General features: G+C 45.7%; 1 protein-coding gene across 1 annotated transcript in view; it reads left to right on the top strand.

Annotated features, from left to right (window-relative positions):
- LOC119165058 (protein tyrosine phosphatase domain-containing protein 1) overlaps positions 1-25,297 on the top strand; it is a 126,541-nt gene that overhangs the window by 51,350 nt on the left and 49,894 nt on the right. Inside the window, exons 2-3 of the mRNA XM_075873678.1 lie at positions 1,064-1,210; positions 7,838-7,918. Of these exons, the coding sequence (XP_075729793.1) occupies positions 1,064-1,210; positions 7,838-7,918 (228 nt within the window). The remainder of the gene's footprint in view (positions 1-1,063; positions 1,211-7,837; positions 7,919-25,297) is intronic.

Here is a 25,297-nt window from a genome sequence, read left to right as displayed (position 1 = left end):
GTACTTTTAGGGTTTATATTGAGTGAGAAGTATATACCCTGTACTTAATAAGTTATCTCTGGTTCTGAAAGAAAGATGTCATCGCAAACAGTGGAAAATAAGCCAATTACAAAGTCTTCCGGTAGGTTGGACACTAAGCCCAGTTACTTGTGGTGAAAATTAAAGATAGGTGTGCCAGAAAGGGTACATAAAAAAAAAACAGTGGTTCGGGGCGAGCGAAGGCGACAAAATTAGACGAAAGAGAGTGAGCAAGGCACGTGACCACACACAACGAGCGTATGTACGGTAAGCCCCGCCGTGGTGGTCTAGTGGCTAAGGTACTCGGCTACTGACCCGCAGGTCGCGGGTTCGAGTCCCGGCTGCATTTCCGATGGAGGCGGAAATGTTGTAGGCCCACGTGCTCAGATTTGGGTGCACGTTAAAGAACCCCAGGCCGTCGAAATTTTCGGAGCCCTCCTCTACGGCGTCTCTCAATCATATGGTAGTTTTGGGACGTTAAACCCCACATATCAATCAATCAATCAATCAATCAATCAATCAATCAATCAATCAATCAATCATATGTACGGCAACATGAATATCTAGCATCACGCTCAGGTTCCCATTCTTATGTACGGCAAGTGCGAAGCAGAGAAGAACCAAGTTCCACGGGGGATGAAAATTCCAGTCTAACCGTGTGGGCCTCACTGCTAGTCGATGCACAAATATTTCAAAGCAAGACATCATTGGAGAGCAGTTTGAGGAAGATGAGGTTGCTGGAATTTGCTTTGCAAAGTGCAGCAACAGCACAGCCAGTGACCTTCAAGACATGTGCAATGCGCATTTAATTAAAAAAAAGCCAGAAAACTAATTTAAATGATGGGTTTTGGGGCTTAGCCGATATATATATTATAATGTCGCCAGACGTTACACTCGTATGTTTAGGTCTGCAAGCGATCACTGCAAATCCACGATGCGTCGTGTTGAGTCAATTTGCAGGTCTTCTACTGCCACCCAAACACATTTAAAGTATCACGAGTGGAACTTTAACGAACTTCCAACCCTATTCTTGTTTTGCGCGCAGGTACACCAAGATCTCGGAACGCCTTCGACGCAGCGCACCAGGGGAGTTCCAGTGTCAGGTGTTCTGCGGCGGCGCCCAGTGCAAGTACGAGGCGGGCGCCGATTGGCCGGCACAGGACTGTGCCATTACCGGGCTCTACTCTCATTGGTAAGCGTGGCGAGTGACGTCATGCGACACTGACGCCAACGCGATACTGCCTTGGCTATATTGTTAGCGGTTAGCGGCTGTGAATGGCATGAGTAATACTTGTCTGATTACAGCAACCGATGCGATTCTGACGCCTTAAGAGGACTGAACATTGGGCGAGTTGGTAATATATAACTACGAAAACTGCACGAAAAAAGAGACAAGAACACAGAAGACACACGCGCAAGTGCAGAATAAGAACTAAAAGTTTATTAAAAAAACGCAAATATAATTAGCAAGAAATGCGGTAAAAGATTATAGGTTTGCCGTTAGGTAATCCATCTCTAGTTTCATTTCATTTCATTTATTGTACACTCAGGGCCAAACAAGGCATTACAGAGGAAAGTGGTGACAATAAGAAGTTTGTACAGCATAGGTAAAGCATAAATAAGAATTCAATACAAAGAAAAAAAACATAAGAAAACCATTACAAAGCATAAATTGGAGGCAGGCTCTACAATGAATACAAACATAAAAACAGGAAAAATAAAACAACGCAAGAAAAAACAGATGTGCATATATACGAGTGAATCAATTACATTCTAGTTAGAAATGTTGTTTATAGCAATATGAAACAAGGAGTTATCATTATTAGACGCAATGACTTGGGGAAGGTGGTTCCACTCTAGTGCCGTCATAGGAATGAATGATTGACAAAATGTGTTTGTGCTTCTAGAAGGAACATGAACCTTATCAGAATGGTCGATGCAACGAGATACATAGTGTGGAATATGAATAAGCATGTCATGCAATGTTCGGTGATATATTTCAAGAAACAATGATAAACGGGATATTTTACGCCAGGCTGCAAGAGATGAAAGTGATAGGTCAGTTTTCATGGCTGTTATGCTGGCAGTTTGATTACAATTGGAAATAATAAAACGAGCTGCGTTATTCAGGACAAGTTCTAATGCGGTAAATGGATTAGTGGTACGAGGGTCCCAAACAGCTGAATCTTGTTCAATTTCAGGTGGATTAAAGTTTTATCAAGTAATAATTTTAAAGAGTGCGGAGTATGAAAAAAAAGTTTCGCTTGAGGTAGGCAAGGGTGCGGTTTGCGTTGTTTATCCAAGTACGCGGGCCTAGAGCGTTCTCGCCTTCAAAGCACAGCAGCCGTGCTTACCCAAGAAAGGTTGGATTCGATATGGATTCCTAAGTATTTGTATGAGGTTACTTGTTCTAAAGGCAGTTTAGTTAAGCTGTATACTGGTGAAGAGTTAGGTGACCTATAGATACATGCATAACTTTACACGTGTTAGTATTTATTGCTATGAGCCATGTATTACACCAGTTCGGTATTTTATTTAAATCGGATTGTAGGCTACTACAGTAGTTGTCTGCAGTAATTTCTGTAGGAACAACGCAATCATCAGCGAAAAGGTGAATGTTAGAAGTTACTTGTTAGGGTAGATCAGTATTATATGTTAAAAACAACAAAGGACCGGGAACCGTCCCTTGGGGCACTTCTGAGACAACAGGGGACATTGTGAAATTGTAGCCGTCTGCGGTAACGTATTGTGAGTGATTATGAAGATCATATTCAATCAATATTAATAGAATATAGTCAATTTTAGTAATTCATGAATTTGTTGAAGTTTTGTAATCTGTTGGTGCAATGTGACCAAAGGCTTCGCGACGTACGTGTTGCCATAATTATGTGTATAAAAAGCCTCAGCAAGTTCTCTCGCTGTCCTATCTCTGCACCGGGACAACACCTTTGTTTCGCCAAGTAAAGGGTGGCGAATTAAATCTATGCAATAAAGACATAGATTAGACGGAGGGTGGGCCTTCAGCGATGCCCTATGATTCATAAGTCGGTTATTCCAACTCCTCCCGGGTGTTTATTGTGATCCATAAGTCAGTTATTTAAACACCTCCCGTGGTTATTCAAACATCGGGAGGGGTTTGAATAACCCTTGTATGTCGTCCCCTTGTCATGTGGTACGTGCTACACCGGGCAAACCGGGAGCTGTTTCAATAACCGTCTAATGGATCGCAGGGCGTCGCTGAAACCCCACCCTCCGTCAAATCTGTGCATACATTGCATAGATCAAAATATTACATACAAGATAAATTGATGAAATAGTCAAGCAGTGATCGTACAGAAGTAAATGGTATTTCTACGTTTGATTTATGAAATGAGTTCAAAAGGGTTGGTAAGTTGTCATTTTATGATACTTTGTGAAAAGTTGATATTGATTTCATTTTCTTATTGTCCTTGTTGCTGTAACCTAGTTTTCCTGCCTTGATCTCGCATGAGATCAGCAGTATTTTTATGTAATAATAATAATGAAGGAAGACCGAGAACAAAAAGAGAAAGAGACATAGAGCGAGAGAAATAGAAAGAAAGGGCAAAAAAAGAGAAAGAAATAGATACGAAGAGAAAGAGAGAAGAAAAAAGGTGGTGGGAAATGAGAGATAGAGAGACACAAACAAATTGGTGAAATATAGATAGGATAGATAGATAGATAGATAGATAGATAGATAGATATATAGATAGATAGATAGATAGATAGATAGATGAAGAAATGAATAGAAATAAACAAACCCAAATAAAAGAGATAGAGAAAACGGACAGAAACAGGAAAAAAAAGGAGACAAAGAGAAACGATTGCTGGCCACGCTGTTCTGCTGCTCCTTTAGACTTCGTAACAGGAACGCGAGGCTGTTTTTATTTTTATTTTTATCTAGATTATAACCCTCCAAATTTCGTTTGCAAATGCACATATTATGCTAGAGACAATATTGTGCCAATTACTACCGGTCCTAGCAAAGATATTCTTTGTGTACGTTTTGCAGCAGAAAGAAAATGACTAAAATAATTGAAAATTATCAAAATGAACTAAATGCATGTGTAAGCATTAAGAATTTTTGAGTCACGCAAAAGCAAGTCGCGCTTCCGCTACATTATCCCATCATAGTGTAAATATTAATGAAACCAAGTAGCCACGGCATACGAGATTATATCGTACAGTTTCATTGCTCGAGAAAGTAATCACAACAAAAGCCCGAGTGACCTGTTCCGAGATTTCAATCGCGCACTCTGCTCGGAGCGAACCGCTTGAATAATGCATGAATAATGCATGCGGCGAGTATTCAGTGAAAACACTTACTCAACATTCGCAATCGATTCCTTATCACTGCCAGTGTACATATCGGATAAGTAGGATGATGACCTGTATGTCAATTATACCATCAATGAAGAGGTCTCAATGTGCATTCACGTTAGCTTTGTCAATGTAACACTTCGCTGTACGCAAGGAGAAAGCGAACGGCGGTTTGCGAGATTGTCAACACTACGAGGAGAGTGACGGTACTGTGAATGTAACGTAGTACAGAAGTGATTAATTTGCATATTATCGGCGATGATGTCGCGGCATCACTAGTCAGCAGACGTAATGAAACCAATGCACACGTTTAGATGAAGGACGCTGAGTCAACAATTTTATGGCTCGTTATAGCGAAGTGTAACAACAAAGTCCGAGCAAAAGAAAAAGGGGTTAATACTTTGTTATTGTGCGTAACAATAAACAAACAATAAACATGCCATTGTCATGACTGGGCTATATTAAACATGCGAATTTTCACTACCCACGTGCTATACGAGAAAAACCAACTGAAGTTTTTGGAAGAACTGTCAACCTATATGATACATATAAAATTTGTTGTATGATTGTTGTTTTATTAACTAACTCAAGTACCTACTTCTACGTCTGTTCTATCGTCACAGCAGCATTTGAAAATAAATAAATAAATCAATAAATTATTAAGAGACCTCATAGCTTCGCCTCTATAGGAGTTGAACAACATAACGATATCTTGTTTGTATTGCATATACTTCAAAGACTTAGTGCATAAAACCTTTTCGAACTTGCTATGCATCTATTACGTATATAGCGTGTGTGCATTTTGTAGTGGTTGACTGGCTCTGAACCACGAAGCCATCATGATAATCACATGTACTGACGCCCACTGGTCATTTGCAATTGTGCCACGCATTATTCCTGCTGTATTTTATGTTGCAATGCGAAGCATGTATACAGGACGCATGTCCTGTAAAGCATGAAGCTGTGTTGTAAAGCATGAAAGCTACTTTCACTGCATTTCCAAGCAAGAAGTTTTTTCGACTGTGTTTACACGCAGAAGCGTGGCCGCGTGGTAGAACATCCGCTTGCCATGCAAACGCTCCGGGTTCTATTCACACTCGGAGCCAAACGACCCTGGTTCGATTCCCACTCTTACCCCGAATTTTTTGATCGTTTATTTTATTTGAATCGTTCTCAATTTTTCGGTCACGCATAAGATGATGATTTTTCACTCACGGCGCCAACACCGACGCTGGAATTTCTGCAGAATGAGTTCTTTAACGCCATCGCGTTAATAAATATCTGGAGACATCAAGCATACAAACGAAGTTGATAATCTCTCGCTGGTGGTGCACATTGCCATTCCAAATAGTTAAAGAAAAGTTGCGCGAAAGAGCTCTGTGGTTGTTCGAAAAGCGATAATTATTACGAAGATGACGTGTTCAGGGATCAATTTATCATCTTTCGTATCTTTTGTAACTTTGTATCACTTTACCAAATATCCAAATATCTTCAATAGTCCCAAGTCGAACACGAATGCTTTGTCCATCTATTCGATTTGTAGAACGTGTGCTTTATATAACGTTTGTTTGCAAACGGTCACTGAGAATGTTCGCTGGGCGTTTCGAGGTTAGATGCGGTCGGTATCACTAAGCATGACTGATTGTTGGAAGAAGTCTGTGCCGGGAAAAAGGCAGGTTCTCATGGTGCAGATGAGCTGAAATTACCTTGACGGTTGACTGACTGGAACTTCGGTAGCGTGAGGGACGACCTCGAAGAACACGTCCACACATGACCATAGGTCGGCAGGGTAACAGAACGCACTCAGACTCGCCGAACAAATGATTTTTGCTCAGGGCTCTGTCGGGCTCGCCGGAAATTTACCCAACCTCATTTTTCCGCAAGCGCTTCGCATCCTCTGCCAGGCACCACACTCCAAAGACAATATGATCACCCTGACATAGATTCCCGCCAACCCGAGGCCAGTCCACCCACGCCTCCCCAACCTCAACGAAGTCACCCACTCCCTTGCGCGAGGCCTTGTCAACCACGCTGGAGCTACTGGAGACGAGATGGACACCAGGAATAACCTGACCATACCTACAATGATCTCGAGTAGACCTTTTACCTCAGACGCCAAGCCTTTCCCCCACCTCACCCTAAGCTCAACCGGGCACAGGCCACCACTTTGCGTCTACTTCAAACAAACACGTATTCCTCACCTGCCCGCCTTCATCTCATATTCTCGGATGTGTACACAATCTCCCACTGCCAGTGCTGCGGCACTCACCCGGCTACGCTTCCGCATATGCTGTGGGAGTGCCCAGCACAGTACACACTAACGCCACGACCCTCTGGTCGAAGCTCCATGAGGCTCTGCGGAGCGCCGCTCTTTACGACCAAACCTGGGCGACCCAGCACGCCCGTGAGGCGGCATCGAGGCAAGCCCTTGACGTCCCCTCATGGGAGGCACGTTTATTCCTCCTCCTCCTCCTCCTCCTCCTCCTCCTCCTCCTCCTCCTCCTCCTCCTCATTCCGTCTCAGGTTGAAGCATGAGTTTGACTGTATTTGAGAGCCACCTGTGGAGTTTAAAAGCGCAAAGTTCTACTACAAGTGTTGATAAGTGCTGCACGCGAAAGAACCAGGGCAATCAAACACCCCAATTTCCGCTGCGAAAGATTTTTAAACACGTGTAAGAACCAAACGATAGTCTCATAGTCACACTAACACCTAAAGAAAGCAAAATATATTTTGCGGTTCAGTGTGTAGGCTTTTTGTTTTTGTTTGTGTGCGTATGTTATACTAGTTGAGTATTTCATTTTTGTGGCAACTCGCACATAGTTCTAATTTAAAAAAAAGAAATCGTATCTTTACATGTGTATGTACAAGGTTATCGATTTCGCTTGGCAACTGCGTTTTGGTTTTTGTGCCATGTAGGGCGTATGAGTGCATTCTGTAGGGCCCCATGGGCGCACTTAAGCTACATTTTTGTAGCTTCTGGTCTGTGACCCTTTCTCGCTTTTTTTCTACGGGAAAAATAAAAACAACTTCATAAACACAGGACTAGATCAGCATAGCCGTTAACCTGTGCGTACGTGTTGCTGGTTTTCGGTGGTTGTTAACTTGCACTACGTCACACCGAATCGGCTAGAGTAGACGAACTTATCAAAGCATTTGCTGAATTATTTCAACAAAATATGAGTCTGTTAGTTAATCGCGGCATAAGCACGATTATATTTTGATGGACATGAAAATATAAGTGATATCTTTCAGAAGCGGCTTGGCGCACATGAGCCCTCGAGTCCTAATATTTTCTCCAGGTGCGCTGGTGAGCACAAAGTACCGCTAGAGCGTGCGCAAGCAGGCAGCTTGGGGTACCCGGTGCTAAAGCTCTGTAATGTTTAAGCATGAACCATTGTGGATTTGCGGTACCAATATAAAGATTGCGATGGTAAAAGAACGAGCCCATGAATGACTATGTTGTTCACGTTATCCTTCTCAGGATCACGGACGACATTCTAGCGATGGCGAGGCCAAACACAGAAGCCATCTTGCGCTACAACATCATCCAGCAGTTCAACGAGTGAGTATGCTCTTGCTCGATGTCAGCGTAGATCGGGAGTGGCCGAACCCTTTCACCCTTTCTGACCCCACCTACGAGGAACTGTCTGTAAGTGCATCAAATAGACACGAGGTTATTTCAAGGCACTCGATAGTCTATTGCGAGAAATCCTATCACAATTAGTTTATCTGTGTGTGCTGTATGCCAACTAATTCTGAGTAAGTTAAAACTAAATATTAGTTTATCCTGAAGTCATTCATTCTATCTTTTTGCATAGAGAGAATGAAACCTCAGGCTAGAAATAAAGCGCGAAATAATATTTAGTTATGTCTTTATTCCGCAAAGAAAAATTACACTTTTCGCGCGGCTCACAAAAAGTGGCACGTCGAACGACTTGTGGAACGTGGTAGTGCCTTCACAAAAGTACGCAACAGTACACTGCAAAATGAAGTTGGATGTTGACAATGCTAATATGCTGGAGGTTCAAATCATACAAAGCTCGCTTTATCTTGCTCTTTCATAGCTCCTAGTTGGCACAAATAGCAAACAAAACAAGTGATTTACACAATTGTGTGCATAGCGTCTCAAAATTTTATCATGTGCGTGAAGTAGGAGGGGGCAAATCTCTATCATACCTTTACGTATTTGGACTTGTTCAGTGACTGTTAAATGTGCAAGATTACCGCCGTTCACGATTTTTGTGTAAATGGCAACTGTGGAAGACTGATGTTGCATTGCAATAGTCGTGTACTTTCCGTTGTTTCATCCTGAATGAAAATAGCGTGAAAAAAGAAACAAAAGTGGGACCAGACGAAGAAACCTGGAAGACGAGCGCATCTAAGAACTGAACTTTCATAGAAAAAAAAGTTTTCTATAGGAAGCAAAAAGAAAACACGTTACCCTCGAACGAACTTAAAAATCTCAGATGTTCCAATTCAGGTGCCTTATGACAGCCTTGTTTTATGTAAGATAATTTGCCACGCAGTTAAAGGAGTACTGGCATAAAAACTTCGGCCTCACGTTTTTCTGCTGCAGTGCGTTGCTGGGGCCTGTTAGTCATGACACGACACACCGTTTGCTGCAGCACGTGACAGGTAATTATTTACAGGCCCCTCATTATCAATCAGTTTCAGTTTCGGTTTGAGAGAGTTCCAAAAATCGGGTGAAACTGTTGCCGCCTAGCGTGTGCAGCTCTTGACCACGTCAGCACACAAAACTGTGACGTACTTCCGCACGGTCCGCATCAAGAATTACTTTCGAAGAGGAAACGGGACTGGAATGTCGTCAACCACAAAACTTTCTAACTGCACCATGGTCACGCAGTCGCAACCAGCCGTCGAGAAATTTGGACTTCGGAAACTACCGCGGCAAAAGAAAAATGGCGGCTATGACGTCATCATAACTTATTTTGTAGACCACAGCGTGGTAACGTGAGGAAAGTGAGGGGTCCCCTTGGGGTACCCTCCGAGGGTGTCTATCGAGCTATGGAGTCGGTAGCTCAGGCAAACTTCGAAATTGATTTAGAATACCTCCCAAGCTATATTCGCTGTTGATATCTTGCAGATGACATACGAATGTTCACGAGAATCGACCCCGCAGGCTATCTCGACCCCGAAATTTTGTGTCAGTACACCTTTAACTCTAGCTTTCAAAAGTGTTACCGTTAATTTCTCCCACTTAAAAATGAAGAATCTACAAGAATACGCCTGCCTTGTAGCTTCCTGAGTCACGTCCCACGTTTTTTTGCGCCAATTTTGTTTATCCCGAATCATCGGCTCACCCAGTAGCCTATTCTTCTAAGCCACTTTCTCACCCGGAAAGCCGAAAACCAAAGAGAGGCCGTTGTGGGACGCACATCTTTCTTTCATCTTCAGATGTGTATCAACTGCGAAGATCGGAAGGCTTGTTCTCACATGAATGCGACCGACCAAAGAGGAGAGGGGCAGCGCCGTGTTAGGGCCCCCCTCCCCACCTATTGTGGAACCCTGCGCACGCCTATATATGTAAGAGCTGATGTAGACGACTTGTAAGTGTAGCGTCTTGTAGGAGTCGTGCGCGTACGAGTATGGCGAGTTCACTGCCTCCCGCACAGTCAAACAAACCAATCGCTGAGTCACCTGATGACAATTTGAGTTCTGAAGGCGGTTCATTTGAGTTTAAATAATAGGTGACCGCAAATGCAGGTATACGACACGTGCAGCACGTTGAAGACACTAAGGATGTCCCGCTAATAATTTAGGCCACAATGTTTTGGTTCGTGTGAGTGTACAGACGATCAGATCTGGGTACGTATTTGGCCGTATACCAGAAACAACGAAGCAATGATAAACAGTGACTACATTCTACGTTTTTCAATCCTACGTGTACACTCGCGACTCACTCACCGACTCACTCACTCACTCACTCACTCACTCACTCACTCACACACACACTCACTCTCTCGCACACACACTCACTCACTCGCTCGCTCACTCACTCACACACTCAAAATCACTCAATCAATAGCACACTCGCTCACTCACACGTTTACACACCGACACACACGCTCACACAACTTTCTCAACGGGAAACAGGTGATATGCTTCATATACTTCGACGCAGTTCTCACTCACTCACTCATTCACACTCACTCAATCAACAGCACACTCGCTCACTCACACACGTTTACACACTGACACACGCACTCACACTACTTTCCCAACCAGAAACTGGTGATGTGCTCCATATTCTTCGACGCAGTTCTCACTCAGTCACTCACTCAGTCACTCACTCACTCACTCGCACACACACTCACTCGCTCGCTCGCTCACTCACACACTCACTCGCTCGCTCACTCACACACTCGCTCGCTCACTCACACACTCTCACTCACTGAATCAATAGCACACTCGCTCACTCACACGTTTACACACCGACACACACGCTCACACAACTTTCTCAACGGGAAACAGGTGATATGCTTCATATACTTCGACGCAGTTCTCACTCACTCACTCATTCACACTCACTCAATCAACAGCACACTCGCTCACCCACACACGTTTACACACTGACACACGCACTGACACTACTTTCCCAACCAGAAACTGGTGATGTGCTCCATATCCTTCGACACAGTTCTCACTCAGTCATTCACTCACTCACTCACTCACTCACTCGCACACACACTCACTCGCTTGCTCACTCACACACACACTCACTCGCTCACTCACACACTCGCTCGCTCACTCACACACTCTCACTCACTGAATCAATAGCACACTCGCTCACTCACACGTTTACACACCGACACACACGCTCACACAACTTTCTCAACGGGAAACAGGTGATATGCTTCATATATTTCGACGCAGTTCTCACTCACTCACTCATTCACACTCACTCAATCAACAGCACACTCGCTCACTCACACACGTTTACACACCAACACACGCACTCACACTACTTTCCCAACCAGAAACTGGTGATGTGCTCGATATCCTTCGACACAGTTCTCACTCACTCACTCACTCACTCACTCACTCACTCGCACACACACTCACTCGCTTGCTCACTCACACACTCACTCGCTCGCTCACTCACACACTCGCTCGCTCACTCACACACTCTCACTCACTGAATCAATAGCACACTCGCTCACTCACACGTTTACACACCGACACACACGCTCACAAAACTTTCTCAACGGGAAACAGGTGATATGCTTCATATACTTCGACGCAGTTCCCACTCACTCACTCACTCATTCACACTCACTCAATCAACAGCACACTCGCTCACTCACACACGTTTACACACTGACACACGCACTCACACTACTTTCCCAACCAGAAACTGGTGATGTGCTCCATATCCTTCGACGCAGTTCTCACTCAGTCACTCACTCAGTCACTCACACACTCACTCGCACACACACTCACTCACTCGCTCGCTCGCTCACACACTCACACTCACTCAATCAATAGCACACTCGCTCACTCACACGTTTACACACCGACACACACGCTCACACAACTTTCTCAACGGGAAACAGGTGATATGCTTCATATACTTCGACGCAGTTCTCACTCACTCACTCATTCACACTCACTCAATCAACAGCACACTCGCTCACTCACACACGTTTACACACTGACACACGCACTCACACTACTTTCCCAACCAGAAACTGGTGATGTGCTCCATATCCTTCGACGCAGTTCTCACTCAGTCACTCACTCAGTCACTCACTCACTCACTCGCACACACACTCACTCGCTCGCTCACTCACACACTCACTCGCACACACACTCACTCACTCGCTCGCTCGCTCACACACTTACACTCACTCAATCAATAGCACACTCGCTCACTCACACGTTTACACACCGACACACACGCTCACACAACTTTCTCAACGGGAAACAGGTGATATGCTTCATATACTTCGACGCAGTTCTCACTCACTCATTCACACTCACTCAATCAACAGCACACTCGCTCACTCACACACGTTTACACACTGACACACGCACTCACACTACTTTCCCAACCAGAAACTGGTGATGTGCTCCATATCCTTCAACGCAGTTCTCACTCAGTCACTCACTCAGTCACTCACTCACTCACTCGCACACACACTCACTCGCTCGCTCACTCACACACTCACTCGCTCGCTCACTCACACACTCGCTCGCTCACTCACACACTCTCACTCACCGAATCAATAGCACACTCGCTCACTCACACGTTAACACACCGACACACACGCTCACACAACTTTCTCAACGGGAAACAGGTGATATGCTTCATATATTTCGACGCAGTTCTCACTCACTCACTCATTCACACTCACTCAATCAACAGCACACTCGCTCACTCACACACGTTTACACACCAACACACGCACTCACACTACTTTCCCAACCAGAAACTGGTGATGTGCTCCATATCCTTCGACGCAGTTCTCACTCACTCACTCACTCAGTCACTCATTCACACACTCGCACACACACTTACACACTCGTTCACGCTACTTTCCCAACCGAAAACAGGTGATATGCTCCATAGCCTTCGACGCAGTTTAACTAACATAACAATGCAAACAGTTTACCCAATGCTGAGAGCCAAGCACTCCTTAATGATATAGGAACGTGGTCCGGAAAGCCTTCCTTGCTTCCTGGATCCGCGAGAAATGAATGTAGGCCGCGCTTTGCTTCGCAATGAGCCGTACCTTGGCTTTCGGCGCGTGTATCACCGTAAAAAGCCCAGAGTGATCGATAAACTCCTTTCAGGGAATTAGACGCCACGTGGAGAGACTTGATGGCGTGTACATGACACTCCGTAATGACGTCGGCGTTCTAACATGCCCGTATGCTCGACAATACGCCTAGAAACACATTGCATAACAGCACGCTTATTCACCATTGCAAGTAGTTCCGCCGCACTAATGCACCCGTCTGCCGTCTACGTCCGTGGTTCAGAAGTGCTTCTTTGTTGGATATGCTTTCACGTGTTCCTCAAGGCCCATTGTTTTAGTCGATCGTTGGTGTATAGTACCTTTAGTTATGGCTTGTACTGGTACGTATGGGAAGTTTCGAAAGGCTCGTCTAGCGCTGATCTCGCACGAAGTGGTTTTGATGCGTTGTTTTCGCACAAGGGTTCCGTCACGCACACTTAGAAAAAAAAAAAAAAAAAAGACAGGCAACCTGTTACTCTTGGGAAGTCCCGACACCCGCCATCTCAGCTCTATTCAAAGAGACGTTTTAACTTTCTATAGTGAGTCACGCCTCCCACGACTCCCAGGAGAGGGTGTAATCTTCTCTAAAAAAAAGTTAACGTTCATTTCTAGAGACAGTATATATAGTTTGCGAGTCGAAGGTCACGCGACCGAATCTTGGCCACAGTGGCCACGTTACGATGGAGGCAATGTGCCAGATGCTTTCGTGCTCAGGTTTAGGAGCATGTTAAGAAAAAAGGCCCAGGTGATCACCATGTCCGCAGCCTTCTACTGCGGCGTCTCGTGGTTTTGAGACGTTAAACCTTCAAGCGGCAGTGGCTACATTTGAGTACGCAACTTGTTACTGCAAGTAGTGTCAAGTTGTGGCCAAAAGAAACCAAGATGCATTGCTCATTAGATGAATTGCACCTTCTGCATAGTAAGTATGTATTGACTTAATCTCGGTATGCTTTGTATGGCTGTGACCGATCCTTTCAGATGAATGCACTATACCGACGTTCAACGGTTCGTTCGGCATGCGGCGTTCCAGAACCAACGTCAAACGCATTGTACTTTTTTTTTCTCGATATGAATGCAACCAAAAGCTAATTGCGCACACATGTGGAGTTTGTGAGTTCACGCTTTTCATGTAAGAATGTAATATGACTGACTGCAGAATAATGAAGCATTTGTTGACACGTTAACACAGAATTACTGGAACTCGCGCAAAACAACAGGTTACTACATTTTATTTGTTGGGATGCAATAATGAGTGCCTTGGAATTATACTATGTGAATTGGACGCTTTCGAAGAGAGCGCACCATAATTCGTATTTGAAGCTGCTAAACACTAACGATTATTATTTAGCAAATGTCAGCATGCACTAAAAAAGGCACCGACAAAGAAAGCGAAGGCAGAATAACGTACGTCCTCCTGTCATCGCTTTCGTACCCACGTCCGTCTTAGTGCATTGAGAGTTTCGCCACGTACCGCCATTGACAAAGCCATCATTGCATCCTTTCAAATTAACATTCACTACATTTAGCTAGTCACGACTCAAAACATATAATAGAAAGATTCTCTCTCGATCAGCTTTTTTATAAAGTTTTATTTAAACGGCCGAGAATTTGCCAGCCCCGGCTTGCCGTGCATCCATAAATCTGATGCGGCGTGACCATGCTCGAAGTAAAACACTCACTACAGGGCATAACAAGGCTGTAACTGATCCAAACCACGTAAAAATATTCGAACATGAACTAGAATAATATAATCAACAAAAACAGCTAGGAAGTGATCTCAATAATTAACTAAAAATCGTTAAAAATGCTCTAGAGATTCGCGGCTGATTCCAAGCCCGTGCAAGAGAAGGCGCCACCACCTCGTCAAAGGACTGTCAAAATTAAAGTGGCAATACAAAGCATGAGGAAAGGTACCGCCCTGGGACCCGATCAGGTATCGATAGGGCTGCTCTCTAACCTAAGCGATGACACGACTCATTGCTAGTAGATAAAATGAACCAATACTGGGACGTCGGAACACTTCCCATAGAGTGGAATTTGACCGAGCTCACTTTTATGCCGAAAGCCAGCAAAGCGCTCAATATTGATAACCTCCGTCCCATATCCCTCAGGTCATGCGGTGGTAAGGTGATAGAGAAGGCCATACAAATAAGGCTGAACGAATATCTAGAAGAACAGAACCTCTTGTCTGACACTATGTACGGCTTTCGCCCCCATTTGTCAGCGCAGGACATCCTCCTCCAACTGAAACACGAGATTGTCAACCTACCAAGCGGTACCACTCAAGCGGAATTGGCCATTCTGGCGATTGATTTGAAAGGTGCCTTTTACAATGTTCGGCACTTCACTATCTTGAAAAACTTATGGGAACTCAGGTGCGGTTTAAAATTGTATACATATGTGCGGGACTTCCTTACAGACTCCTTACTATTCGCATATGGGGACCTTAAATCTCAACCCATCACTCTGGGTGATTTCGGTACTCCCCAACAGGCTGTCCTTTCCCTGCTCCTCTTCAATATCACCCTCATGCGCCTCCCGGAGGCCCTAAATGAAATTTCGCAAGTACGCCACGCCATATATGCTGAGGACGTCACAATCTGGAGCCGGTCTGGTAACCCAGCTGGGTCAGATAGAAGAAGCCTTCCAACAGGCCGGCTCCATCGTAGAAAAGATAGGACGCAAGAGTGGTCTGGAGTGCTCCCCCACCAAATCAGAAATCCTAGTATATAGAAATAAGGCATCTAACAATACATCCCTCAACGCACAGCTCACTAGAACGCAAATAAAAGAGGTTGAAACCATCTGAATTCTGGGGGCCCACTTCAATAAGCGGGGCAACCACTACTTATTTGCTTTACATAAGCTAAAAACATCCTGCCTACAAGGAGGAGGAGGAGGAGGAATAAATGAGGAATGACAGGGAGGTTAGCCATCCTGCCTACAAATCTCTCGCATGCAAATCTCTCGCATGATTAGTCGGGTGGCTAACCGACGATGAGGGATGAAAGAACACGACATAATGTGACTCATTCAGGCATTTCTTATCAGTCACATAACCTATAGCTTTCTTCACCTTAGGGTCTCGATAGCAGACAAGCACAAAATAGAGTCATACGTGTGACTCTCAAGAATGCTCTAAACCTTCCCCCGTGGACACTCACGGAACGTCTGCTTCAAACGGGGCTCCACAATACCGTATCTCAACTATTCCATGCACGCCACACGAATCAAGTCACGCGCCTCACCATCACTAAAACGGGACGGAAAACACTATCAGAACTTGGCATCGAAGCCGCTAATGAGAGAAGGGGAAAACAACGTATCCCACAAGAATGGAGGCAGGACTTCATCATCAAACCACTACCACCCAACATGCATCCTCAGTTCCACCAACATCTATGTGGGGCACGGGCAAAAGTTCACGACAACCACTGAGATACTGAGGGCGCCTTCTTTGTCGATGCAGCTTGACCAGTGAACGGCAAATATACAGCAAGCGTCATTCATTGTGGAAAACAGGTTGATTGTATATCAGCCCAGGACACAGACACAAGTAGTATGGAAGAAGCAGGAATTGCCCTCGCCCTATGAAACCCAAGGTCCACCTTCGTTCTAACATATTCAAAAGCAGCCTACCGAAATTTTTGTAAAGGCTACATTGGCCCAATTGCGCATCGACTTCTTACACAACTCTCGTCCTCACGCTCAGAGGGCGAATGGAAACAGCTGATATGGATACCCGGCCACTGCGAAGTTAGAGGCAATGAGCTCGCCCATGCCTCGGCCCGAGAATTACTCTTCCGGACCTCCAACCCCGGCATATCGCACCCACCCTCGGCTATCCGTATGGGCCCGCTCCTAACATAGACTGATATTCTAGAACATCAAAGACTCGAAAGACGGAAACTTCCGCCCCCGGGGCCAAAGCTCAGTAAAGAATCTCAGGCAGCGTGGCATCGCCTGCAGACCTTGTTATACCCAAATCCATGCATACTGTCCAAGATAGATCCCGACAAATACGCACCACAGAGCAGGTTCTGCGTCACTAAAACAGCCACCCTGTACCACATGGTATGGAAATACCCACACAATCCACCTCTACAACCCAGAGCACAGCATAACACTGTACGGTGGGAGGCAGCTCTGTCCAGCTTGGATCCGAAGACCCAAGAGACCCTCGTGAGACGAGCGAGGACAGCGGCCCGTGCCAATGGGATCCTGGACGAAGGAACCCACTCACCGACATTCCTTTCTCGGTCGCAAATAAATGTTTTATTCTCTCTTTCTGAATGCCCCCCCCCCCCCCACTTTTACATTTCACCGGTTCTGCTTGACTACATGTGATAGAGACAACCTGACTGAACTCGCTGCATAGGACGCGTGTCTCAACTGCCGTAACAAGCGAAAAGCCGGTAAAGCGCAATGAAATGCAGGGTGTACGTCACACGACGTGTTTTCTACTCGCGCCGGGAAAACCCTATGTGCCTTCCTCCAATAATGACGTCATCGATGCTTTGGAAAGCGGAGCAGCGGAAACTCCGCGAAAAGGAATCGCTGGATGCACGCGTGTTACGCATTTCCTCAGGTTTCACAGCAAAGAAAGTTCCATACGTTTATTCGTGGATAATTGTCGGGGCTATTCAATTTGGGGAGTTTTAGAATAGCGCACCGCAAGCCCTTGCGGTACGGTCGCTGCCACTGCGCATGCGTCGTAACGCGAGCCTCCGTTCGCGCACGCGGTCCGCCCGCAGGAAATACAAAATAGCGTGCGATCCGTGTGGCCCACAAAGCGCTGGTGGCGAGAGACTGGTGTATAGCTGCGATCGCGCATTTGGGTTTGCAGAAAGGCAAACGCTATTTTAAACGTCATATGACACTCGCAACACCCGCTAACGCTTTTCTACAACTACCTAAGGTTCCTCTAAATCTACGCAGTGTTTTTTTTTTTCAGCGTCGAAGGGCTTGTTTCACAGAAATGATGGCGTCGGCGTCAGTGGTTGTGAGCCAAAAAGCATCCTTGCATGATTAAAAAATCGAGAAATAAAATCAATAACGAAAAAAGTTTGGGGTCTCAGTAGTGATCGAACCCGAGTCGTTTGCGCGGCAAGCGGGTGTTCCACCTCACAACCACCCGTCTACTTGTTAGTACAGTGAACACTGAACTTCAACCGCTTGGAAATGCAGTGAAAGTAACTTTCATGCTTTACCAACACACGCGTCTTACGTACATGCTTCCCAATACAACATGAAATATTGTCGTAATAATGGGTGGTACAAGCGTACGTTGCCATCAAGTGTAAGAAATTGGGATTATCATAATGACTTCATAGTTTAAAGCCAGTAACCCAAGTAGGGGGTGCATAGCAAGGTCGAAATGATTTTATACACTAAACGTTTGAACAACGCACTAGGAACAGAATGTCGGGGTCGCGTTCAACTCTTCAAGGCGAAACTTAGAGGTCCCCCATTTCCTCTTATGTATCAATGCCACTACAGTATGACTGTGACAAAACCCGCGCAGCAGTAAAGTTGGAAGGCACGGAGCTACCACAGCTGGTATTTGTGCGATGAAGAAAGTTCCGATAACCAATAATTTAGCTCGCCGCTGAGGGTAGCAGAAACTAATTTATCGCACTTCGATTAACTGAAAGGCCTTCGGTGCACCGAAGCTGAGCACGCACCACACGAGAGACACCGTATAGCTTGATGCTCCAGCTGTTATCGACAGTCGCCTAGCGCTATACCTATAAATAGGGCTCCAAATCGATGATAACGACTATTTTTGACTGAGAAAGCTTACTAAGTGATGAGTAAATTAGCCCACCCACTGAATCGACGTTACCTGAGTGATGTAGCTCAGCTTGGACCGAGTCTTGTTCAATTTTGCTTAACATATAACATACCCTGTTCGTGAAATGATCCGCATATTTGCCTGTAGTTTGGTACAACGTCAGCATTCCACGGTATTTTAATCTCAAAGGCGGATGCGCCCAAGCCTGTACCAATGGGCGCACATTTCTAACTGACATCGCGAGCATGACAGATTGTGAGGCCTCCATCGGTGAGCTTTGCTGAGTGGTTGAGCGGCACTATATTTTTAGTCCCAAATGACGGAAGCGCGTCATTTGGGTGGGCCCTCTCTGGGCTTCTGAACGTATGATGCCAAGCAGAACGTGAAACGAAGCTTACGAAGTAAATGAGGACAAAATCTGCAGCAAATTATCTGTTTTTTAGGGGCGAAGCTCTCTAAAGTGACACCGTCGTAGTGCGTAACATGTCTTACGTTTTGACCTGCAAAGTTTGCCGGTGGGAGATTTCTCCTGGGCGTTGTTGAACAATAAAAAATTCGCAGCGTGTGCGTTAACTAAAAGCCGAATTCTCCTGTCTGTCGTTCCCCGTTAGCAGCCATTGGCATGTACATTGAGCACTATCTGACAGGAAAGGGTTGCTACGTTATACTCGCTGGGCGTAACTTCCTTGGTTTTAGAAAGGTTTAGCGAGCGTTGGGCCGCAGTGCCATGAATACAGTGAACTAGTATATACCACGAACTCGAGGTGCTTAAATGTGGGAAGTAGACACGAAGTGCAAGCCGTAAGAAAGTGTACGTGTGCCACATCTCATTTATTCCTTGGAATGTCCTCTGGATGGCGGTGCTTCTATATGTGGAATATATGATGAAAAGATGCGAAATGGTGGTCCTTGGAGTGTTGACTAGATGGACGAATGGACACACAGACAGATGCATGGACGGACGGATGGATGGCTGGACGCATGGACGGACGCAGGGGCGGATGCATGGACGAATGCAGAGACGGACGCACGGATGGACGTGCGGACGGACGAACAGACACACGCACGGACGGGCGGATGGACGCACGGGCGGTCACACAGATGGACGCATGGATGGACGGAAGCAAGAACGAATGGACGGACGGATGCTTCGCCCCACTCGCCATCATTCACCCCGTGGATATGCTGCCACTTTTTTCGAAGAGGGCGTAGTTTATGTGTAGCTATGGAGCTAACATTCGCATAACGCCGACACTGGTTGTGCCTCTAAAGTTAAATTAAAGAGAAAATCTGAGGACGGTTATTCGACGCGCCATGTTGGAGGGGGGTGGGTGATCTGGGTGTAATTTCCAACAGCCGAGGTTATTTAACGGGGCCTAAATTGAAGTGCGCCGGTGTTCTTTTCAACTGGTCCATATCCATATGCTACCACCGTAGCCATAGAAGTCGAATCCGCGTCTTCAAGAATAGTAGCGCTACAACTTAGCCGCAAAGTCGCGCCGCTCGTATCCTACACTAATTCAAGGACCATATACGTCAACGCATTCAGTGACCCACAGTGACAAACAGTATCGCCAAGTGAAGTACAGCTATAAAATGACGTCGTAAACATCGAGCGTTTAGACATCAGCAAGTTTGTGAGAAAAAAGTGGGACTTGCGCAACCACCAATTTCTTATATTAGCACATGCAGGATTACATTATGAAAAAAATAAATAAAAGCAACTACAAAGGGGATAAGGAAGCGGTGACACGCCTTTTGTGCACGCTACGCAATTTCGGGGATCATTAAAGGGCACGCTTCCTTGTAACGGGCCACGGGTCTGTAAGCTCTATCCCCTCCTCAGGAGCTCGCTAACGACTATTTCACCGAGCATGTTGTGACACAGCGCCCATAAGAAGCTTAGTGCACTCACAAAGCACCTCACTTCCATCGTAGACTGATGAATCGATAGAACATGTCAGTGATTGCACTGGTTGTGACTGCGCGCCCTGCTCCATTCAATGGGACATAGCAATAAGGCTGAGGATACAGTGTGCTACGCGCTGTTTCCTTTTGTCCGCTCACTCAATTTTATGTTACGTTGAGTTTTGCACGCCTGTCCCATTTTTTCGAGCACGACATGAAGTAGTTTCGTGAGTGCACCGAAGCACACAGTATTTTGGTTAGGGAAGATGGCTAGAAACTCAGAAATACCTGTCATTAGAAAATTGGCAGGTGCATTGGAGATGGGAGGCGAGAAAGAGCGCGGCCAGTGAGAGATGGAAGGAACCCGGAGCTCAAAAAAAAAAAAAAAGAGCCAGCGACGCCGACGGTTCACCTTCCCCACCCGGGAAACATAGTAATCGGAAGTGACTTTGGACCCAGGCGGCCTAAGCTTGCTTGGTGCGGAAAAAAGACTGGTCGATAACTTCACTTTTCTTTACTCTAGCTATGACTCCTTTTTTTTTACTTGCTAGAGTCTCCGTTTGAGCTCTCACGCCACCATTTCTTGGGTGGACAAAACGAAAAAAAAAAAAGAAAACGAAGGAAAAAGTTGGTGGTTCTCCGCTTTGGCCGGCTGGCTCGTCGGACCTGTTCGTATAACTGTAGCTCAGTCTATTGATCAATGCATTGGCTGGCTGCACGGAACAAGGATGTCGACTCCTCTCCTTCCAAAGCCTACAGCGTGCACGTCATGTGCTGCGGCACTGGGTGAAGGCCAGCAGGTCGATTCTCGCCGTTGGTTTCGTATTCCCCGATATCTAGTTAATTCACTTTTTTTTTTCAAAAACGCGAATCCCCGCTATTCATTTGAAAGACGACAATCTTTTTTAGGATACTTCAGCGCAGAAATTCGGCCTGTCTGTCTTTCTATCTATCTGTCTGTCACACGAAGTGATTTAGCCACCAGGCCAAGGCTTAAAGGCCGACTCCGGCGATTTTTCAACCATGTCAAGGTAATGCTGTTTCTATGTTCCAGAGACGCTTTTGTCACGAGCCCAATAGCTGGAATGCTCAGAAAAATTTGAAAAAAATTTACAATAAGCAAAAAGGTGCAATACCGAAAGCGAAACCCAACCGGACGCCCCGTCTGCGTATGACGTACTATTTGGTAAGAACCGGAGGCCGTATACTGGTTCCGCCGGCGCCAAGTATGAAAACTGTGAAAGCCAGACCGCAGAAGCGCTGGCCAAGCACCACAGAGGAAGGAAGAAAGCTTTCTCGTGCTATACCCATGCCAAATACCACTACTGTCACCTTGTGGCTAGCACAATAAACGCTGTAGCGGCCAAAGTAGCGATGCCATCGGCTGCGTCACTTCCGTATGCATGCCAAACATGACGTCACACAGACAGTGTTGCTAATAATTCTGGCAAGCGAGGTGAGCTTTTCGGGGCAATTTTTAAAAATTGATTTGCAAAGAATCAGTGCATCTCTCAAGCCCGTAATTTGGCATAAATGACGGAAATGTGCAAAGCAACGTACCCAGTCATTTTCATTGAAATACACCAACCTCGAAATATCGCCGGAGTTGACCTTTAAGCAACTGCTCATCGCCCGGTCATTTTGAAGTGGTGGCTGCATTCATACTTGTGAGCATAGTCGATCGAAAAACAACTATTACGCATACGTGAGGGGCAACCCTTAGAGTTTCTTAATATACACTACAGGGAACTCTGGCGCTAGTGTCTATGGGAGCTGCAACACACGGCGCTTCAGCGAGCATGCGAATGATGGGTAGTACACACATTTGTCTATTTTCGTACTTCTGGCCTGCTTCTGGCTCTGTGTGTGTTCGTGTGGTTTGGAGCTCTTTTTTTTCACGAGAACATAAATTAGCAAATGTTCACCTTTTGCGCTTCACAACCTTATTCTTTTAGGCTTACCATTTTGAATGAAGTCACTAAGTTCAAAAGGGCTTTTTCTTTCTTTCAAAACAAAACCGTAACCAGCAATGAACGAAGCCGCAAGTACGATTCGCCGCCTGCAAGTACGAAGACTAGGCAAATGTGTGCACTACCCATCATTCCCTTGGTCGCTGAACGATCGCAGCGCCAGAGTGCCCTCTAGTTAACTTTGGGAAACTCTGTGGGGCAACCTCAATACGTAGGCATTAGGTGGTGTGTCCTTTTTTAGAAAACACATAGATACGCAATTGTGAAGACCCTAGTGTTTCTGAGGCTGCTCTGAAACTTCACCATCTCCCGCTAATGGAACCATTTGTAGATGCGAAGCAGCGGGCGCTAACGCTGGCGGTGGCGTTGACGCTCCTTGCGGCATTGCGCACGAGAGAAACCAGGGGAAGCGCACAGCACGTAGTGATGGACTGGTGTTCCTACTGAAACATGCCAATCGCTGCTAACGGGCAATGAGAGGACTCTTATTGTACACAAAGACCCACAGTCCGCTCTTAGTTAAAGCGCACGCTGCGAATTTTTACTGTTGAGCAACGCACAGCAGAAATCTCCACCCGGCACTACCTTGTAGGCCATGATCCAGCGTATAGTTGGTTCCAAGGTTGCAAGCGTTGTACCGCAGAAAACATCCGGTCACCTCCATTACCAGCTCCTAACGTCGAAACTGAAAGCACGTTTTGGGTTTAGAGAAATTTATTCTCACAGACAGTGAACATCAGTTACAATCCAACAGAACATTGCGACAGAACACAACATCCACAGACACACCAAAAGTTGTTACAAAAAGATATGTGTACATATGTAAACAGAACACAACATACACAACTTACCCTACTACACAGGAACTGTTACAAAAACAATGTCTACATATGCACAATACTTGGTAAACGAAGAACACAGAAATGAAATGTAGAGATCAATATGTCAGATATTTACATAGTATTTACAAGGTATTTGTATGAGTACTAAACAAAGATTAACCTACCAATACCAGGCAGGCCTGAAAACAAGCCTTACACGTCTCTCACAGACGAACACAAAGCGGCAGGACCAGTGTCGAAGGAATTCCTCCTCACCCAGAAAGAAGAGTTCCTCCGACAACACAGATAGTATTTCTTTGTACAGTCGCTCCAAAATCGGGAAGAGAGCCCGGCGGCGACGACCTGCTGCAACAGCTTCCCAACGGTTACGCCAAAGACAGTAGGCACCAACAACAATGAGAAGGCAGGCAAAGCGGCCTCGAGAACAACGTCTAGAAGAAACAAAGTGGTTTACTCCGAGGCCACGAAATCCTGCATGCACCGCCCTCCAGAAAACACGAGCAACGACACATTGCCTTAACACATGCTGATTTCTTTCCCGTAGGGAGCAGTTCGGACATGTTGATGACTGGACTATTCTCCACCTTTCTAGGCGGTCAAGGGTAGGAAGAACGCCCCACCCAAGCCGCCACATGAAGTCCCGGAGGTGGCCAGATAGAAATGATGCCGTCAGCGTGCTCCAAGACACACGACTAGAGCGGGTGCGGCGTGCTGGAGGAACTAACGGGAACATTGATTGATTTGATTGATTTGTGGGGTTTAACGTCCCAAAACCACCATTTGATTATGAGAGACGCCGTAGTGGAGAGCTCCAGAAATTTTGACCACCTGGGGTTCTTTAACGTGCACACAAATCTGAGTACACGGGCCTACAACATTTCCGCCTCCATCGGAAATGCAGCCGCCGCAGCCGGGAATCGAACCCGCGACCTGCGGGTCAGCAGCCGAGTACCTTAGCCACTAGACCACCGCGGCGGGGCAACTAACGGGAGCAACAACGCGGCTGTTGTGTCAACGATAGAATTGTCTAACACATCTAAATCAGGGCAAGTCAACTGGATATGACGAAAAAACGTGACAGCTGTTGCATAAAACGAAGGAAGTACTAATGATTGTGGGCCCTGATTAAGGCACACATTAGGCAATAAATACCGGAGGTGAGTGCCTAGAAAATAATATGCCAGAGTTCGTGCGGGGGATTCCTCTCCTTGTACGTTGAAAGTTTTTTTTACAAGAAAAAGGAAAGTCTCTCATTAGTTTTTCACATAAAAGAACGCGTGTTAAGTTCAAGGGAGTCTTATAATTTTTATGTAGGTCAAAATAACATATATTTGAATATATTTTGCCAAATAAGGAAGGAAAAATGGAGAAACTGTGCGGGCTATTTTTTAAAGCTCCCATAGCCCACCGATGTTATTATGGCACATCGGTGGATGAAAGCGAATGTCATGAAGGGCGTGTGTTTGTAAACAGTGAAAGGGTCTGTATATAACGGGTGGCCAATCAACCGTTGAGCTGCACGAGTAGTGTATTTTTTAAATCAAGAAACTCATTAGCAGACGCTGCCTGAGTCGGCGTTGAGAGGCGAGAGAGGGTGGGGGAGTAGGAGAGAGAAATGAGACGCGCATGTGCATTGAGGGTGTAAACGCGGTGGCTAGGGATGCCTAG

This window comes from Rhipicephalus microplus, chromosome 9, assembly GCF_043290135.1.
Source record: "Rhipicephalus microplus isolate Deutch F79 chromosome 9, USDA_Rmic, whole genome shotgun sequence".
Taxonomy (NCBI): domain Eukaryota; kingdom Metazoa; phylum Arthropoda; class Arachnida; order Ixodida; family Ixodidae; genus Rhipicephalus; species Rhipicephalus microplus.
Note: the sequence above shows the minus strand (reverse complement) of the source record. Positions and strands in the feature narration are given on the sequence as shown.